The sequence below is a fragment of the Dermacentor andersoni genome, chromosome 7 (assembly GCF_023375885.2).
Source record: "Dermacentor andersoni chromosome 7, qqDerAnde1_hic_scaffold, whole genome shotgun sequence".
In the NCBI taxonomy this organism is placed as follows: domain Eukaryota; kingdom Metazoa; phylum Arthropoda; class Arachnida; order Ixodida; family Ixodidae; genus Dermacentor; species Dermacentor andersoni.
The window spans coordinates 39137810-39155244 of NC_092820.1; the positions used below are offsets into that span (position 1 = coordinate 39137810).

Below are 17435 nucleotides of genomic sequence, written 5' to 3' on the forward strand. Positions count from 1 at the left end.
GGCGACGCATGCGGCTGTGCGGGTTGAACTTCACACGTCGACGTTGCGGCAGTATTGCGAAGTATGGCGAATGGTTGCAAGACGCGGCGTCTTTTGACCTGCTCGAATTGTCTGCACTCTTTAATGATGGCATCAACTGCAGAGCAGCTTTTGCACATGAGCAGATTAGACGCGTCGTCAGCAATGTCCTTAACCACGTGCCCGACCTTTTCAGCTTTTGCCATGTCGTGATCGGGTTTACGACAAACTGGCAGCACGTCCTGGATTTACGAGACACAGGACTCCGTGGGGGATTAGGCACAGGACGCCAGTCCCTGCATTGGGGCAATTTTTGTCCCGCTGGTTTGCCAAGCAACTCCGTCAACTTCTCTTTGCATTGGCCCAGCTGGTTAGCTCCTCTTCGTGGTTTTCGTACCATACCTTTGCTGTGCCTCTTAGGCAGAACAACAGGGTAGCTAGCATAAGCGTAAGGTCCCATCCGTTGATTCCACTCACGCGTTCGTACATGGCCACCTAATCTTCAACCTCAGTGCCATCTGTCCCGCTGAAAGTTCCAGGTTTCTTGCGTTGCACAACCCCAACCGAAGGTGACAGCGACGTAGCTGGCGACATTGACGTAGGAGGCTGTAACCACGTCGATCCCGCGTGCTCACGATCATTCATGGTGCAGACGCTGATGCGACGTCCCATGCGGAGCTCCGTTTCCAGCCGTGGTACCCCGAAGCTCTCACCGATATGTTACGGGGATGTCGGGAGTGTAGAAAAAGTGTATTTACAATATACATACCAAATTAGTCCGAGTAGTTAAGATGGCTGACCAAGAACAACACGCCGCAGCCAGCGTCCCACGGTCTTCTTCCTCTGTCTTCTTTCATCCTTGCGCAACAGTATTATAGTCTTCTTGAGGTGACTTGACGGCATTCATTCGGAGAAGTCATGCCAATTTATAGTTATCAAGATCACTACAATTTTTGCCAGCATCACGCCGTGCGGAATTATTTGAAACAAATGTCTCCAGTTACGACGTGTGCCCATTAATAAGGTGCGCAGCAGAAATAAGGCAAAGGCAGAATGAAAATAAAGCAATTGAGAGATCGCATTTGTGAACGAGAGCACAAGTGAACACGTGCTGCACTTCGCACAGCTGCGTTTCGTTGCTCAGGCGTGAGGGGCACACCTTTGCCTTATGCAGACTGCACTTTCCCTAACTGCAATAACATCGTCTAAATTTCTCCTCTCATAAGGGCGCGAGCTTTTTCCGTACTTGTCATGACTGATGTATGCTATTTGGCATCCGAACAAGGAAATATTGCCATCGTGAACTTCATTCATTATAGCTGGAAGGTGCAAGCTGTTGTCGTATGCTACTACACTCCGAGCTTATTTCAAAGGCGCGCTGATCTAACATTGCGTAGCGCCTTTATAGGCGGTGCATTACTCGTATAGATCGAATTAGGGGCCGCACCCACTTTTTGGGGAAGCCCAACAATGCTGACGCCAGCTTACCTATGATCATCAGCTATTGCCTGGAGCGCTTCTTTGTCACGGCGAGGAACCGCAAAGCCGACGTTTAGGCAAGTTGGTGGCAAAAAGTCTTAGAACTTCAGAAGCAGCAGAGAGCCCGCGCAACAAAATTGGAGAGCAGAAGATCTGGTGAAACACTTGTGTATTTCAGCGGGCGCTATAAATTTCGCGGAGTGTCGCTTTGACTGCTGTTCAGATACTCACATTTTTCAGCTTTTATTCCCCGTAATCTCATACGTCTGATCGAGCATCTTTACAAAGCTTGGGTCTTGTGTGAGAGTAGAAATACTACAATGGGTTACACGGATTGATTTATGTGCATAAAAAATGAAAGAATTACTTGCCACGAAAAATAGAATTTTCAAAAATTCAGTTCTGCTCTTAGGTAAAAGTAGATATGATTAAATGATATTGAGATGAATGAAATCTATCCTGGAGATCTAGCCACTCGTCGCCTTCCAGCCTAGCAAACGGTGCATTTTAGATAGACGTACAACTTTCGTTAATACATATGTTCATTTAACATGTTCATTTATTGTTCATTGGTGCACATGTCCGTTTTGATAATAGTCATCAATGATGATGTTCAATAATTGATTTGTTTAGCGCTATTTAATGAGAAGAGTTGGTTGCTCGAACATTTCATTGATCTTTACGACCTGTTATCATGGCACGAAAAGGAAGCATGCAGCATTATGAACGGATTGCCTCAAATACCAAAAATCAGTGGCCTTTTACTCCGCAAAGAAGGATCACCAGCGATACTGTGCATGTGGGCCCTTTAATGGTGAACAGCAAGCCGCGGCGGGTTGTCCCGGGGTTGCACTATCTTCAGGATCAGCCCACGTATGGGGATTGCTCAACGCTTGCTTAACCTTCGCCGTGGATTTTCCCGGCATTTCACTCTCTTCGGGATCGGCCCATGTATGGGGAGTTTTGTGCTACGAACGGACATGATCCTGGGCGAACTACCCTGAACAGCTTCGCTACGAAAATTACGAAATGGGCGAAAGCTAGGACGGCAAGGGACGACGACAGGGCTGAGTTTTGGCTCTTTTCCTAATGTTTTTAAAATGGCGGAGTTCATGAAATGTGGATACAGTGCTCTATGAACCTATGTATAGTTTCATTTAGAATTCGACGTAATATTTTTAATATGGATGAGCAATGTCGACGACCATGCGACGAAAACCAGCATATCTGTCTGAAGCGGTCGCGGGAATGGAACAACATTTAGGTGTTATAGAGCAACCTGTAGTCAAAATGAAATACTTCAGCACTGCAATAACGTAGCTAACAAGAAGAAAATCATGGGCTGGATTTACAAACTATTCTTACGCTAAAAGAGTTCGTGTCAGCCACATGTGATGTAGGTTATATTATTAGCGAAGGTGATCAGCTAATAAAAAAGAGCGCTTACGAACGAAAAGCTTTGTGAATTCTGCCTCACTTTCTTACTCAGAAATGCCCAAGTCTAGAGTCATGGCCTGCTGAAATTTATGCGAACTTCATTTTAAATAATTAATAACAAATAAGAACAGAAAGCTTTTCTAGGTTCGCATTAAAAATATAAGTACTTTTCCAATTTAAAATTTTAAACACTTGGGCTCACTTAAAAAAAATATAGGGCTTTACCAGCCAAAACATCTTTCTGATTAGAGGCACGTCGTAGTAGAGGACTCCAGAAATTTGGACCACCTGGGGTTCATAAACGTGCACCTAAATCTAAGTACACGGGTGTTTTCGCATTTCGACTTCATCGAAATGCGGCCGTCGTGGCCGGGTTTCGATCCCGCGACCTCAGGCTCAACTGCCTAACACCATAGCCACTGAGCAACCACGGCGTGTGGGGCTCACTTGACATGCTGGTCTACATGAAAATGCACGATAACTTATTCAGAAACACTTCGATGACATACTGGGTCATTTTTACACATACTGCAATCCAATACTCATGAGGAGTAACAAAATGCTCGGATGTAAAGAAATAAGTCTTGTTTTACGAGCCGATTGTTCAATGCTGCGGTGGTAGAGGAGCCGCTTCCTAATGGCGACCGTGGTCCCATTTACAGGTTGGCGTTGTTGGGCGCACCGGAGCAGGAAAATCGTCGCTTATGATGGCACTGCTCCGTGTCCTGATACCCTCTGCTGGATCTATATTCATCGATGGAGTCGACATTCAATCGGTCCCGCTTCGGACTTTGCGGTCGGTCATCACGGTTATACCACAGGCAAGGAAAGAAATGACTTTTTCTTTGCCACTTTCACCAGCGCTGCACCGTATGCGGGCCGCGACCAAAGTTTGACTTCTATGGAGGGCTTATGATACAACTGGCACATAGTCATATGGCGAAAAATACACATATTTTGTTGTCAACCACGACACACGGCATAATTAATCGTTGTTTCCAGTAGCATTATTTACGTATGGCTGGTGGCATCTTTTCTTGGAAACAGAAAAGAAAGGGACGCGACTTCGAAATAACTGTGTGAAATTTACGACTTCAAATGCGCGAATCCGCAAAGCGCTCATTATTTATTCGAACTCGCGACTTTGCCATACTTTCACAAGCAGATAACACACGGAAGCGGCTCAAAAGCGGCGCTATTGTTTTGTGTGTTGCGCACGTTCATAAAGATTTCCTCACACGGCAGCGCATCGGGAGTAAGCTTCGATCAAGATTTTTGGGTGAATGATTTTCAAATGATTTTCTCGCAGCTACATAACAGACTGGTAGAAATAAGATGCCGCTCATAACCATCAATGAAGCAGCTCTTATAGGCAATATGTAACCAAGGCATGGCGGGACAATCTGTTGACATGCTGCGAGCCCGATTCAGAATATCTGTATGAGGTACAGAAATCTTGTCCATTCTAACGGTGTAATTAGCAACGTTTTCGCCCTTCTCATACTTCAAAAGTGAAAATGGTGTCTTTTCCGATAATTTACGGCATCAGGTGATATCTACGAAAGCCGAGTATGGTCAGCAATGACCCTCGTGGTATTTCAATTCTGAAGACAGGCGCGAGTGTGATGACGCCAAGCAAATGCCAGACTAATTTTTCGCAAGCAAGAGATCCAACGTATCGACTAAAGCGAGGTTCGCGTTTGCCTGGAGAAGTCCGTCCTGGTTCTCTATATTATTGAGTTGTGCAGCCCTGAATTACACTTCTATGGGAGATGCCGCTGCCAATTTATTCTCTATAAGAACAATGAATCAACATTTATTCACAAATATATTAGCATCACCGAGGAATACACTTGTGTAAAAATTTGGTTTCGCAGATTATGAAACTGCGTCTAACATGGTAATCATTCATCTCTTCAAGGACCTTTAGCTTAAAATATATAACTTGAACTTCTTGATCTTCGGCCACGCGAACGTATAAGGGAAACCACAGAATACTACAGCTTCCAAAAAGCACGTTCAGCCATTATCAGCGCCTTCAACTACCACTGCCAGAAATCACGTCCAAAAATCCAGGAACAGAGGCGCGCGAGAGGCCTAGCGCCCTTTCCTGGTGGGTATCTCCTTGGCGCTGCATAATTGAACGAACGCCGCAGTTTACAAATAAAATATATCGAAAAAATGTGTTCATAAATATGTTTGTACGGTTGCTGGAAGAGTATTGATTCGGAACACCTCTGGAAAGTTGGACAGAGTACTCTGTCAAAAGCGATCAAGGCCGCTGAGTGCTTTGGTTTAACGGGACGTAATTGAAATGTTCAGGCTGCTGAGGAAGGTACAGCGATACCATTACATCAGCAAAGCTTTCCTAAAATATTCCCAACGGATCATTTTCCAATTTCAGTGAAATTTTAGTTGATAACTATATTTTTTCTTATCACTATTCGTTTTATACCTGCGGTGCCCATTCACTTACGCAGCGCTAAGCGGACGCCCACATCGAGAGGACGCCCCGCCTCTCGCGCGCCTCATGTCGCATTGTTCCAACGGCAATCTTCCGTGGCACTTCGTCTATAATGCATCTGCATTTGCAGGAGACTGAGCTTCCATATGGGGTGTACTCATTTTATAACAAAGCCTCTCAACTATGGTTATCACTTTGAGCAAAAGGCTGATAACTAGAAATAATTGTTCCAGTACGTAGCCGTAGCTCATAGGAAACACGCAGATGAAACATAGTTGATGCGGGCAAGTTTAAATATACGCGTAACAACAGTTCTCAACGAAGGTCAGCCAGAAGAAACATAGTATTTTATAAATCGGCTGTATTGGCTTGAGGATCAGTCTAACCGCACAGCACAGTCAACATACGCCAGCTCAAAGCAATGCGAAGTAGAGAACTACTTGCATCTCTAACACAACACAACATAGCGTAATACAAACTATTTTAGAAATTCCGAACTATCAATCTTCCCTAAATCTTCGATGTAGAGTTTGTTTTATACTCTCCGACGTCTTCTTATGATTCTCGGCGGAAAATCGCATTTTGTGGAGAAATCTAATGATCTTCAAAAGAACAGGTGCCAAGGAGTCCAAGGACACCATTCTGTACCAGGTGGGCCCGTTTTTCGGCCGTCAATCGTTCCTTCCTCTCGCTACGCGTGGCGGGAGATCTACACCTAACTAGAACGCCTCGACACCTCGAACGGCTCCGCCGCAGCGGTGGCTGAGAGAGCTCGGCCTACCGACGGAGATACCCAGGCCCTGCTCCATAATGGAAGTCGTGAGCGTGGAAGGCGAAGAAATGCAACCGGAGGAGTTCGGAAAAGAATCAGGTTGGTGCGAAGTTAGAAGAGGCACAAAGAAGCGATGCAGCGATGGGGCCGGATTGGCGGGACACGAGCAGCAGGGAAGAACCTTCGTCGGGGAAGCAAAAAATAAAATCAAATGGAAGAACGAACGCAAGGTGCGACAAATCATCAAAGCAAGTTGGCTGCCTAACCTGCCAAAAGAAGACTACAGGGTTATCGTGCGTCCACGTGGTGGACTTAAGGTATCAGACTACAAGCTGGATCGCATTTACTACTGTCTGCGCAACGCTGTCGGGGTCGGCCGAGAGACAGCGGAGGAAGACAGCATATGCATAAACAGCGAACAAAATATAGTGGTGCTCAGCACGCCTTCCGAGGACCGGGCCAGGAAATATGGGGCTATCAATAAGCTACGCCTTGGAGAACAAGAATTTGAAGCAAGTGCTTACAGAGCAGCTCCTGATAATACATCCAAGGGTCTCATCAGAGGAATATCCCAGGAGGAGAGTCCAGAGGACATAGTGACCAGTCTGGTCACGCCACGCAATCCTGGAGTCTTGCACGCCAAGAGAATGGGTAACACAGAAAACGTGATCATTTTATTTGAAGGTTTTCACGTCCCAAGATATGTGAGGTATGGAGCGATGCTTATCTAATGCTCCTTGTATAAAAACACATCGACATATGCTATGGATGCGGAAGAACAGGGCACAGGGCTGACGTGTGCCCCAACACTGAAGACAAGATTTGCCGGGGGTGTGGGTGCAAGAACCCACAGCAGGATCACAACTGCGACGCGGAGTGCCAACTGTGCGTCAAAGACCACCTCACGGGAGACAAGAAGTGCCAAGCAAGGTACAAGATACCGTACCTGGTCAGGAGACGCCGCCGGGAGCGACGGAGGAGGGAAGAAGTAGAGGCCGAAGAGGAAGAGTGCTACTACCACAACTACAAAGAAAACAGAGGGAGCAACAACAATAATCATAAGACTGTAGCGAGCAAGCAGCCCTCAACCGACAGAGAAGAAACAAGCAGGAAAAACTATGGAAGACACCGCTCCGGTTCCTTCCCGAAACTGCCAGGGGAAGCCGGTCGCGAACCCTCCAGGTCCAGGTCCAGGACCAGATCGGGGACGAGATCAAGGTCGAGGTCCGGTTCGAGAACTAATCGAGGTGGAGACGGGAGCAAAGCACAGGTGAGCTGGGCAAGCGCGGTCTCCGGCACTGCTACTCAATGGCGTAAAGTTAAGGGGTCCGCCCTAGAACAGGAAATGACACACATTAGAAACATGTTAGAACAGATTACTCGAGAGGATGCAACGCTTAAAGATGAGATCAAGCAGCTTAGGGCAGAAAACGCGAAACTTCAGCAACAAAAGAATGGCAACGCACCCTCCGCCAGTACGACGTCGACGCGTAGTCGGGCTCCAACGCCCGTTCCCACGCAAGCGAACGGAGAAGCTCCACCACACAAAAGGAGGCCGCAAGAAACGGCTGAAGAAAAGAGTGTCTTTGCAATCAGCGAGGTTATGGGAACGTTTAAAGGAATGTTCGATGGGTTACAGCAACAAATCACAAACATGTATGTAGAGATTAAACAACGATTCGATGGATTAGAGAATAGAGTAGCGGCACTAGAAAGCACACCAAAGGATATTAGGCCGGCAGGCGCAGGACCGGTTAAAAGAAAACCGTATAGCAGGCCAAATGCGGTAGAAAATAGCAAGGCCACCGGGGAAGAACAGATAAATCAACATGGCGCCGCGTAACCAATACGCGATTTGGCAATGGAACTGCCGCGGGTATCGTCGCAAGCGAGGAAACCTGCAGCAGTTCGTAACAAGTAAGGAGGCGTTAGATGTAATCGCCCTGCAGGAAACCGGGGGGATCGCAAAATTATCGGGGTATAAATCGTACAGTGCTTCTGGCGAGAAGGCAACCGTCACGACGCTGATACACAGAAACCTCTCGGCTGTCGAGCACGATACCGGTGTGCGCGGCATAGACCACGTCCTGATTGAAATAATCCCCTCCTGTAAAGAAGAGGGAAGTCTATTTATTCTGAACATATATAGTCCATCCCGGCACAAGCCCAAATTCGGCCCACTCTTCCGCAATGTGTTGAGCGTAGCGCACAAGCAGGCACTAGTCGTGGTCGGCGATTTTAACACGCCACACGCGGCTTGGGGATACAGCATAGAGAACATTAAGGGCCGAAGCCTATGGGAAGACGCTCAGCACGAAGGACTAACGCTCATAACTGACCCTCATGCACCAACCAGAATAGGAAACAGCGTAACCAACGACACGACACCAGATCTCACATTTACGAAGAATGTAGCAGTTTCTCAATGGACAAACATGCAGGAAAGCTTAGGTAGTGACCACTACATCGTCGTCACATCGGTACAAGCAGGCCCAAGGAAAAAGAGGGGGACAGAACTGAAGCTAGTAGAATGGGACTCTTTCCGCAAAATCTGACAAGATGATGCGGAAGACACTATAACGGACATTGAGAAATGGGCAGAGAAACTGCAAGAAAACATTAAACGAGCCACCAAAACTGTTCCGGAGGAGGCAGGTATAGAGGAGATCGATAGCAGATTATTGCACATGTGGGAAGCGAAAGGTAGCATGCTGCAAAGATGGAAAAAGCAAAAACATAATCGGAAATTAGGGAAGAGAATTGTGGACTTAAACAAGGAAATCGAGATATATGCAAATAGGTTAACCCAACAGAAGTGGGAAGCCACGTGCGACTTGATGGAAAGGCAGATAGGAATGTCCAAGACTTGGAACATTCTCCGATGCCTCTTGGACCCCGGAAGTACAAAAACCATACAAAGACGCAATCTACAGAAGGTTATACACAGCTACAACGGTACAGAAGAAGAGCTCTTTCGAGAGCTCCAAAAGATGTCCGTTGGAGATGCGGATAGAGAACAACTTCCGGATTACCTAGGTAACGAGAATCCTGATCTTGATACCCCTATTACGGAGGCAGAAGTCAGATATTAACTTACCAGGCTCAACTCGAAATCTGCACCAGGGCCTGATGGGATAAGCAACAACACACTCAGGAGCCTCGACGATGTATTCATCCGAGCTCTCACGGACTACATAAATAACTGCTGGGAGCAAGGCAGCATTCCAAGTCAATGGAAAGCAGCCCAAATCATTTTTATACCAAAGCCTGGAAAGAAACCACAACTGACGTACTTAAGGCCCGTATCACTGACATCCTGCGTCGGTAAACTAATGGAACATGTGGTTCTCACACGTCTCACGAGATACATGGATGATGGAGCACTTTACCCACATACCATGGTTGGATTTCGACCAATGTTATCGACGCAGGATATTATGCTCAAACTAAAACATCAGACCATAGATGCGGGTGAGAAAAGTGTAGACGCTAAGGCAATACTAGGGCTCGATCTAACTAAGGCCTTTGACACCGTCACGCACAAGGCCATACTACAAAATCTCCAAAAGCTGGATGTAGGACGTAAAAGATACGCGTACATCAAAGATTTCTTGACAGATCGTACCGCAAAGATTTCAATTGGAGAATCCAAATCTGATGCGCTCAGGCTAGGTAATAGGGGTACCCTGCAGGGTTCAGTCCTATCTCCCTTTCTATTCAACGTGGCGATGATCGGTCTTCCTGCGAAACTCGAAAAGATAGAAGGACTCGGACACAGCCTCTACGCGGACGACATCACCCTTTGGGTGGCGGGTGGAAGCGATGGGCATGTGGAAGAGATCCTTCCAACAGCAGTAAACACGGTGGAAGACTACATCAATGACAAGGGACTGAGACGCTCCTCGCAAAAATCAGAACTTCTGATCTATAGGCCCACATGCCGGGGTCGAAAAAGCATTAGGGACAGGCCGGGCATTGTGGTCACAGTAGAAGGCACCACGATACCGATAGTGGAGAGCCTGAGAATACTGGGACTCCGCATATCCGAAAACGGCCATAACGGAGAAACCATTAGACTACTTGACAATAGTGTCACGTGGTAGTGGCGTTCAAGAACACAGTAGCAATACTGTGATTAAGGAAACGGGCGTTTTATTGGGCGAACCTGTGCCCACAAAAAGAGGCTACACTTATAGCACAACGATAGCGGCGAACACGGTCGGCGATCGTCGAAAATCTGATCAGCGAGTCAAGCGCGTCGGCTTTTATACAGCAGTCGTCGAATGTTCCCGACTAATCGGTCGGACCCGCGTACCTTCCACAAAGTTCTACACCATTCGCATCACGCGATGAAATCAGATAACATAACGTTCGGTGACAACAGACAGCCGGGTAGAAGCATCGATAACTTTCCAGAAACTTCGGATACATGCAGGCGCGTCCCGCGCTGTGCGATTACATTTGTTAGGTGGCGAAACGTGGTCGCCCGATAAAGATAAGTACACGTGTCAATAGTGTTCAACAAACAATCAGACTAATAAACCGGATATCCAACAGGCACTATGGCATGAAAGAGCACAATCTCATCCGATTAGTAGAAACATTCGTAATCAGTCGTATTGTATATGTGGTTCCTTACCTCAAGCTCTACGCTGCGGAGAAAGCCAAGATAGACTGCATTATTAGAAGGGCGTTTAAGCAAGCCTTGGGACTTCCGGCAAATACGTCAAACGAGAAATTCTTGGCGCTCGGCGTGCACAACACATTAGACGAACTTATTGAGGCCCAGAGAGTAGCGCAGTATGAAAGGTTACACAGAGTTTGACGGGGAGACACATCTTAGATGACATCGGAATAACCTACGAAGCACAGCACGGAGTGCGGAGAGACATCCCAAGGAAAATAAGGGAACATCTATCAATACCCCCAATCCCCAGAAACATGCAGCCGGAGTTTCACCAAGATCGAAGAAACGCACGAGCAAGAGCTCTCCACAAAAGATTCCGTAGTGCCAGGGACGTGGTCTATCTGGACGCGGCGGAGTACGCAAATGGACAGAGTATGTCGATAGTTGCTACGAGCCTAGAGGGTGACTGCAGAGTTAGTGGGACGGTAAAAACATGGAGGGCAGAGGTGGCGGAGGAAGCTGCCTTAGCACTGGCAATAGCCTCCACGGAAGCTAACATCGTAGTAAGCGACTGCAGGACAGCCGTCAGGAACTATGCAAACGGAAGAATCTCACCGGAAGCACTGAGAATTTTAAACAACTTTCCTGAAGATCGCGACATTCACATTATATGGGCACCCGCACACTCCTCCCTTCCCGGGAACGAAATAGCGCACAACCTGGCTCGAGAGCTGACAGGCCGAGCAGGTGACACGCAACAAATACTGGGAACTGAGAGAGACCGGATGACCAGCTTTAACGAGATCACCAAACACTATAAATTGGGAAGGGCCCATTTCCCCCCGGCACGCTCCTCGTTAAATAGACGGCAAGCGACAGCATGGCGCCTCTTACAAACAGATACATATCCGAACCCGGTGGCCTACCACCGCTACTACCCGGACCTTTACACGGATAGATGTAGATTCTGTGAAGAAAGGGCGGACCTACAACATATGGTTTGGGCTTGTTCTCGTACACCCATACAGAATAACATAATTAAGACCAGAGAGCAGTGGGAGACCGCGTTGCTCAGCTGTGCACCGGAAGGCCAATTCAAGGCAATCCAGCAGGCCGAAGATGCCGCCAGGGCCCAAGAGCTCGAGGCCATTTAGGTAGAGGCCTAGGTCTCAAATCTGCTGTGCACAAATAAAGTTTATTCCTTCTTCTCCTCCTCTCCGACGTAAGACTTTGATGATGATGACGATGATGATGTGGCGGCATCCGCTTTGAAACAGGGCGTTGACAAATAGTCAGCTAGCCTGCTTGATTTAATAAGGTATGCTGTACATGTTTTTCTATTTAGCATTGCGGCATCATGGTTGTAGAGAATCGACATCCACTAGCAGTTTATTTTGAAACCTCAATCTGTTGTGGCGAATCAGTCGATTATCCGTTGTATGGATAGGTTTAACTTCCTGCTGCTAAACGTCTTGCCCTGGCGGCTACATTCCGGGGGGAGGGTGGAAGATTTGATGCAAAAGTGTCAGAGACAAGTGTATATTTTTTTGATAACTCAGAGGATCAATGTCATTCCGCAGCGTTTTGACAGCTGTTGTACTATTTTGTGACAATATATTAAATCATTTGGCCGTTCAGTGACTTCGCACCCTTGGATGTGCTTCGTTTTTGTGATCTTTCGTTCTCCTAGGACCCATGCTTGATGCGAGGACCGCTGCGGGAAGTCCTGGATCCCACGTGCACTTGCTCCGACGAGGAAGTCAGGCAGGCGTTGGTGAAGGTCCACCTGGCGGACCTAGTCGCACAACATCCGAACAACATATTCATGGAAATGGGTGAAGGCGGCAGCAACCTCAGGTATTGAGCCACCTTGCTTTCCTCTCACGTACGCAAAATACATTGCTGGAACATTCAGGGCTACCTTTAAAGCACAGTCGCTGGTACACAAAGGACTAGGCTCCGTATTGTTCCCGGACTCGCCAATCAATAGCACTTTTTTTCTGCGCTTAGGCTCTCACTGCAGTAGCTCCGCGGCTATGTTGTTGCACTTGCAGAGAAAAATTCAAGCTCCTGTGCTGTTTGTGCGTTATTTTTGTTGCAAAACGTCCTTAAAGTAAATAAGGTCTCAGCGGAAGTGGCAGTGCACTTACGGCGTCTATCAGAGTGGGAATGAAGCGCGCTCCGATTAAAGAACAAGGAAACAAAGAAGCGGAGTCCACTGACATGATCGCCCATTATGCACCTGTAGTTGAGGCCATCGCCTATACCGCGCCTACAAGCGCAACCACGCTCGCCCGTTCGTCGCACCTCCATCCAAAGGACTGATGGACACATGGCGACATATTTGGCGAAGAAAGAGACGGTGAAGGAGAGAAATTACTGACTAGGTTTGGCTTGCTCCCCCCTTGTAGCAAAATCACCACCGCAGCCGCCACATTAGACACCGACTATCTGTCATTTTGAAACTAATTAGGAAAAAGAAAGCTGCAGTAGAAATTGTGCATATGGATCCAAGGCAAGGTCACCAGCACCTTTGGGTGCATCAGTGTGGTATGTCATCGCACAGCACACTGTTGCACGTGCGGTTCACACGCAGCAGGCGTGCGGTTCACACGCACGTGCGGTTCACACGCAACGGGTGGCTCGGCCTCCCTCGGAGGCCGGAGCCGCCCACAAGGTGCTGGTCGACAATGTTGTCTACCACCAACCGACGACGAAAGGTGCGCTCGCTTCACATAGCACCTCCGCCGAGGGCAGAGAGACCTACGAAAGCAGCCATGGAAGCCAAATGGTGAAAGAACGCGTGGCTATTGACACTGTCGCACGCATGACAGTAAACTTCGCTACGCCCATCCGCACACGGAGTATCGCTGTCTATCTAGCTTTTACGTCGCATAAGCGTTCAGCGCTTCTCCACGGATTCTACTGCGCTGATAAAACTAGACGATGCTTCCGACCAAGTACGGAGTTCAAACTCAAGTCAGAATACTGTTCAGAACCACACACAAATAACAGAACGTTCACTATACGAGCTGGTTTAGAAACAAATCGGTTTAGGTTGCCGATATTTCCACGCAATCGCACATTATTCGCAACCGGCAATGCACATATCGTCCGAGGACAGGGTGGGGTGTTGGTATCCAGGAGGGGGCAGGCACCGCTCGGTAAACACGAGAATGCGGCCTCAAAGTAAAAAGCGAACTGCGACTTAAGTTTAACAGCGCGTTAAAATTCCGATCGAATTTAGCATATTGTAGAACGTCGGCCTATTTCAGCACACACCGCACTACGAAGGCTTCTCTCGACCTTCTCCATAACCTCTCTCCTGGAACAGCTCGTTCCAAGTTGTGGCTGCAGATTTCCTAATTTCGTCATGCCATTCAATTTTCTGAACTCGCCGACAGTGCGTTCTTTCTCTTAAAATGCAATCTTTATCTCTAATGGAACACCATTTTGTGCACTACGAAATACGTTGCCTGGTGCAGTTCCACCTTTTCTTCCTAATGTCAACAAGAATATCGGCTACCCCTGTCAGCTCTGTGATAAACACCGCTCTCTTCCTGTCTCTTAGCGTTATGCCTAACACTTCTGCTATATTCGCTCGTTTCGTGGTCCTTAACTTGTTCCCGAACTCCTTTATTCACCTCCAAGTTAACCTCCCCCGTATGATACCCTACTAGAAAATCCTATTCGTTTTTAAACAGGTTTCATCAAATAGGGTTATGGAACGGCACCCCGTTTGAACCTGTTCCGTCCTGACCTGTTTAAATCCTGTTTAATCCTGACCCGTTTATATCCTGCTTAGTCCTGTTTAATCCTCACCCGTTTAATCCTGCCCTGTGTAACCCAGACCTGTTTGGCCCTGTTCAGACCTATTTTTTGCTACATTCGTACCAGGTCCTTTCAGAATAGATTGATGTCGCTGAATATAATTTACTCTTTAAACGTGTTTTGTACGTTTGTGTATTTGCGATCAGCATTGAAGACAAGTATGTCTTCATTATGTTTGCTCCAAGAATGCCATTTTGACATGTACGTTTGCCTGGTACATTGCTTGATAAAAGATTAACACAATTTTCGGCATAAATTGATTAGCACTACCAACAGTGATGTGATACATCACGAACGAGTTATGTATGACCCACGAGTACGTTCTCTATGTGAGACATGCAAGAAAATACACCCTGAAAAAAACTGTACCTCATTTTCATATTTACTAAAAGTATGTAAATGTAATTCTTGCAAGTCGAGTACATGCTTGATTACTTGTACTCGTCTTACTGCAGTGTTATATTGCTGCAATGGTTTGTTCACAAATCTACAGTAAAGGGTTATTTTGGGGTGGAAAATGTCAGGCAAAGTGTTGGCATGTACTTGTAAGTGAAAGAGATATGTATAGTTTGTGTAGGTATTTCTGAACACCCACTTGAGCTTTCATTGAGCCTGAAGTCCTCCGGTTTCAGCAAAAGCATGCCAAACATGTCACAAGCACTCTTTATTGGACCTTCTTATGGTACTTCGATGCACCCAGTCTGCGGAGAGACGACCGCTGGAATGTGTTGTTTGGGTGAGAGCGAGCAGGGCACCTCAAAAAGTCGAGCCAATAATGTATCTTCACTGATGCAACAGGTTAACACATAGGCAAATTCTTCGTTTATGTTCACCCAGATAAGCAAGGCTCAGCATTACGTACATAGGAGATAATGAACAAATCATATTGAAAAATATGTGGTTTATTGCAATGCCTATGTTTCAAGGGAACATGGATTACTGTGGGAGAAAAAGCTTTCATAATTAGCAGGCAACTGGAACAAGTGTTATAGGAAAAAAATGGACACATTGCTTGATTAACAATAACTACTAGTATTGAAGCAACAGAATACAAGCATGAAATAACTTTAAAACAACACCGACAGGTTGAGATAATAAATATTCAGAAAAAAAAACCCTTCAGCCAGCAAAGTAAATACCGTAGTGTACTGGCTTTGGCATTGCGCTGCTCAGGCAGAGGGCGTGGTATCGAATCCCGGCCACAATGTTTGCATTTAGATGGCAGGGAAATGCAAAAACCCCTTTGTAAGGTCCATTGGGTACACGTTAAAAAAGACTACGAATCCTGTCAGCTTGAAGTTATAAAAACCGAGGGAAATTTCGAGATAAGCAAACTCACAAAAGTAGAAGGCCCTGGCCTTGCGAAGACCATATAAAGCCTTACATGGTTGGTGACAGCAGCCACTAAAGTTCTTGCAACAGCTAAATATAGCTCAAGCGGTATTTTCCGGGAGATCACTTTTGCAAGGTATTGTAGAATTTGGCACCCGACATGTTGAGCATCTACGGGCAACATCAATTCTTGCACAGATCATAGCAAACACTGTTGCACACAGGTATTGACACGTCTAAAGCCTATAGTCTCACAAAATATCGCGGAACTGCTAGTATGACTAAAAAGAAAAGTAGTCAGCATGTCAATCAACAGTCAACTGTACTCACGTAGCGCCTTTGATACATGAGCTATTTTTTGTGAAATGTATATATCCCTCGACAACTGTTCTAAGAACACGCACGTGATAAAGGTTTTTAGACATGTAGACGATTTTGTAGTCGTTTTGGACAAACAGTGTTCTTCAATTGACGATGATGAAATCAGCGCTGTTTTAAAGCTTTTTAAACTTGAGGGTAAGTGCCTATGTTTTACCCATGAGATTCCGTTGCAGAACGTGCTTCACTTTTTAGTTTTAAATATGACGTTTTTAAAACAACGTGTTTGTTGGTACTACTCACCATGTTATAAAAATGGGCTGTTACCATACGATTCCGCCCACTCGAAAATTGTAAAACGAGGCATTGCGACAACCTGCCTGGGGTCTGCGTTTAAGGTATGTGTGTTCATAGGATCAAGACGAGTTCTGAAAATCAGATCGAGCGCCTTTAAAGAGCCGGCGACCCTCGCTAGGTGTTGACGTCAGTGGCGGAAACATTGCTCTGTAAGCTGAAACGCAACAGAAAGCCTAAGGAAGGCGATGAGGTTGAGCATAGTGCTCAAAAAAAGGCACAAGTGGTCCTGTACCTTCACAGGGTTAGCCACAGTTTCAAGAAAGTGGCGAACCAGGTATGCAGTACCTATGGTCTTCTCTGCCCGAACAGGATGGCTCATCTGTGCCCCCGAATCACGGGTGGCGCTACGAACGGGTGTACAGTACAGCATTAAAGGAATTAAATTATGGGGTTTTACGTGCCAAAACCACTTTCTGATTATGAGGCGCGCCGTAGTGGAGGACTACGGAAATTTTGACAACCCGGGGTTCCTTTACGTGCTCCTAAATCTAAGTACACGAGTGTTTTCCTATTTCGCCCCCTTCGAAATGCGGCCGCCGTGGCCGGGATTCGATCCCGCGACCTCGTGCTCAGCAGCCCAACACCATAGCCACTGAGCTACCACGGCGGGTTACAGTACAGCTTGTTAGAGGTCACGTGCATTGCTCCACTAGAGTGGTTTGCCTGATTCCGCTCAGCTTGGGCAAGTGCTACATTGCGCAATCTGGGCACTGCGTCAACGACGGAATGAGAGAACATGCAAATATTTTAAAGAAAGGTACGACTGCACACCTGTCTGCACATTGCAGGTCTTGTCACGA

At 46.7% G+C, this 17435-nt stretch overlaps 1 protein-coding gene across 1 annotated transcript in view; it reads left to right on the top strand.

The window, feature by feature from the left end:
* Positions 1–6208: 6208 nt before the first annotated feature.
* LOC140219556 (ATP-binding cassette subfamily C member 4-like) overlaps positions 6209–17435 on the top strand; it is a 56735-nt gene continuing 45508 nt past the window's right edge. The window contains exons 1-3 of the mRNA XM_072289448.1: positions 6209–6269; positions 6953–7119; positions 12488–12654. Coding sequence (XP_072145549.1) covers positions 6209–6269; positions 6953–7119; positions 12488–12654 — 395 coding nt within the window. The remainder of the gene's footprint in view (positions 6270–6952; positions 7120–12487; positions 12655–17435) is intronic.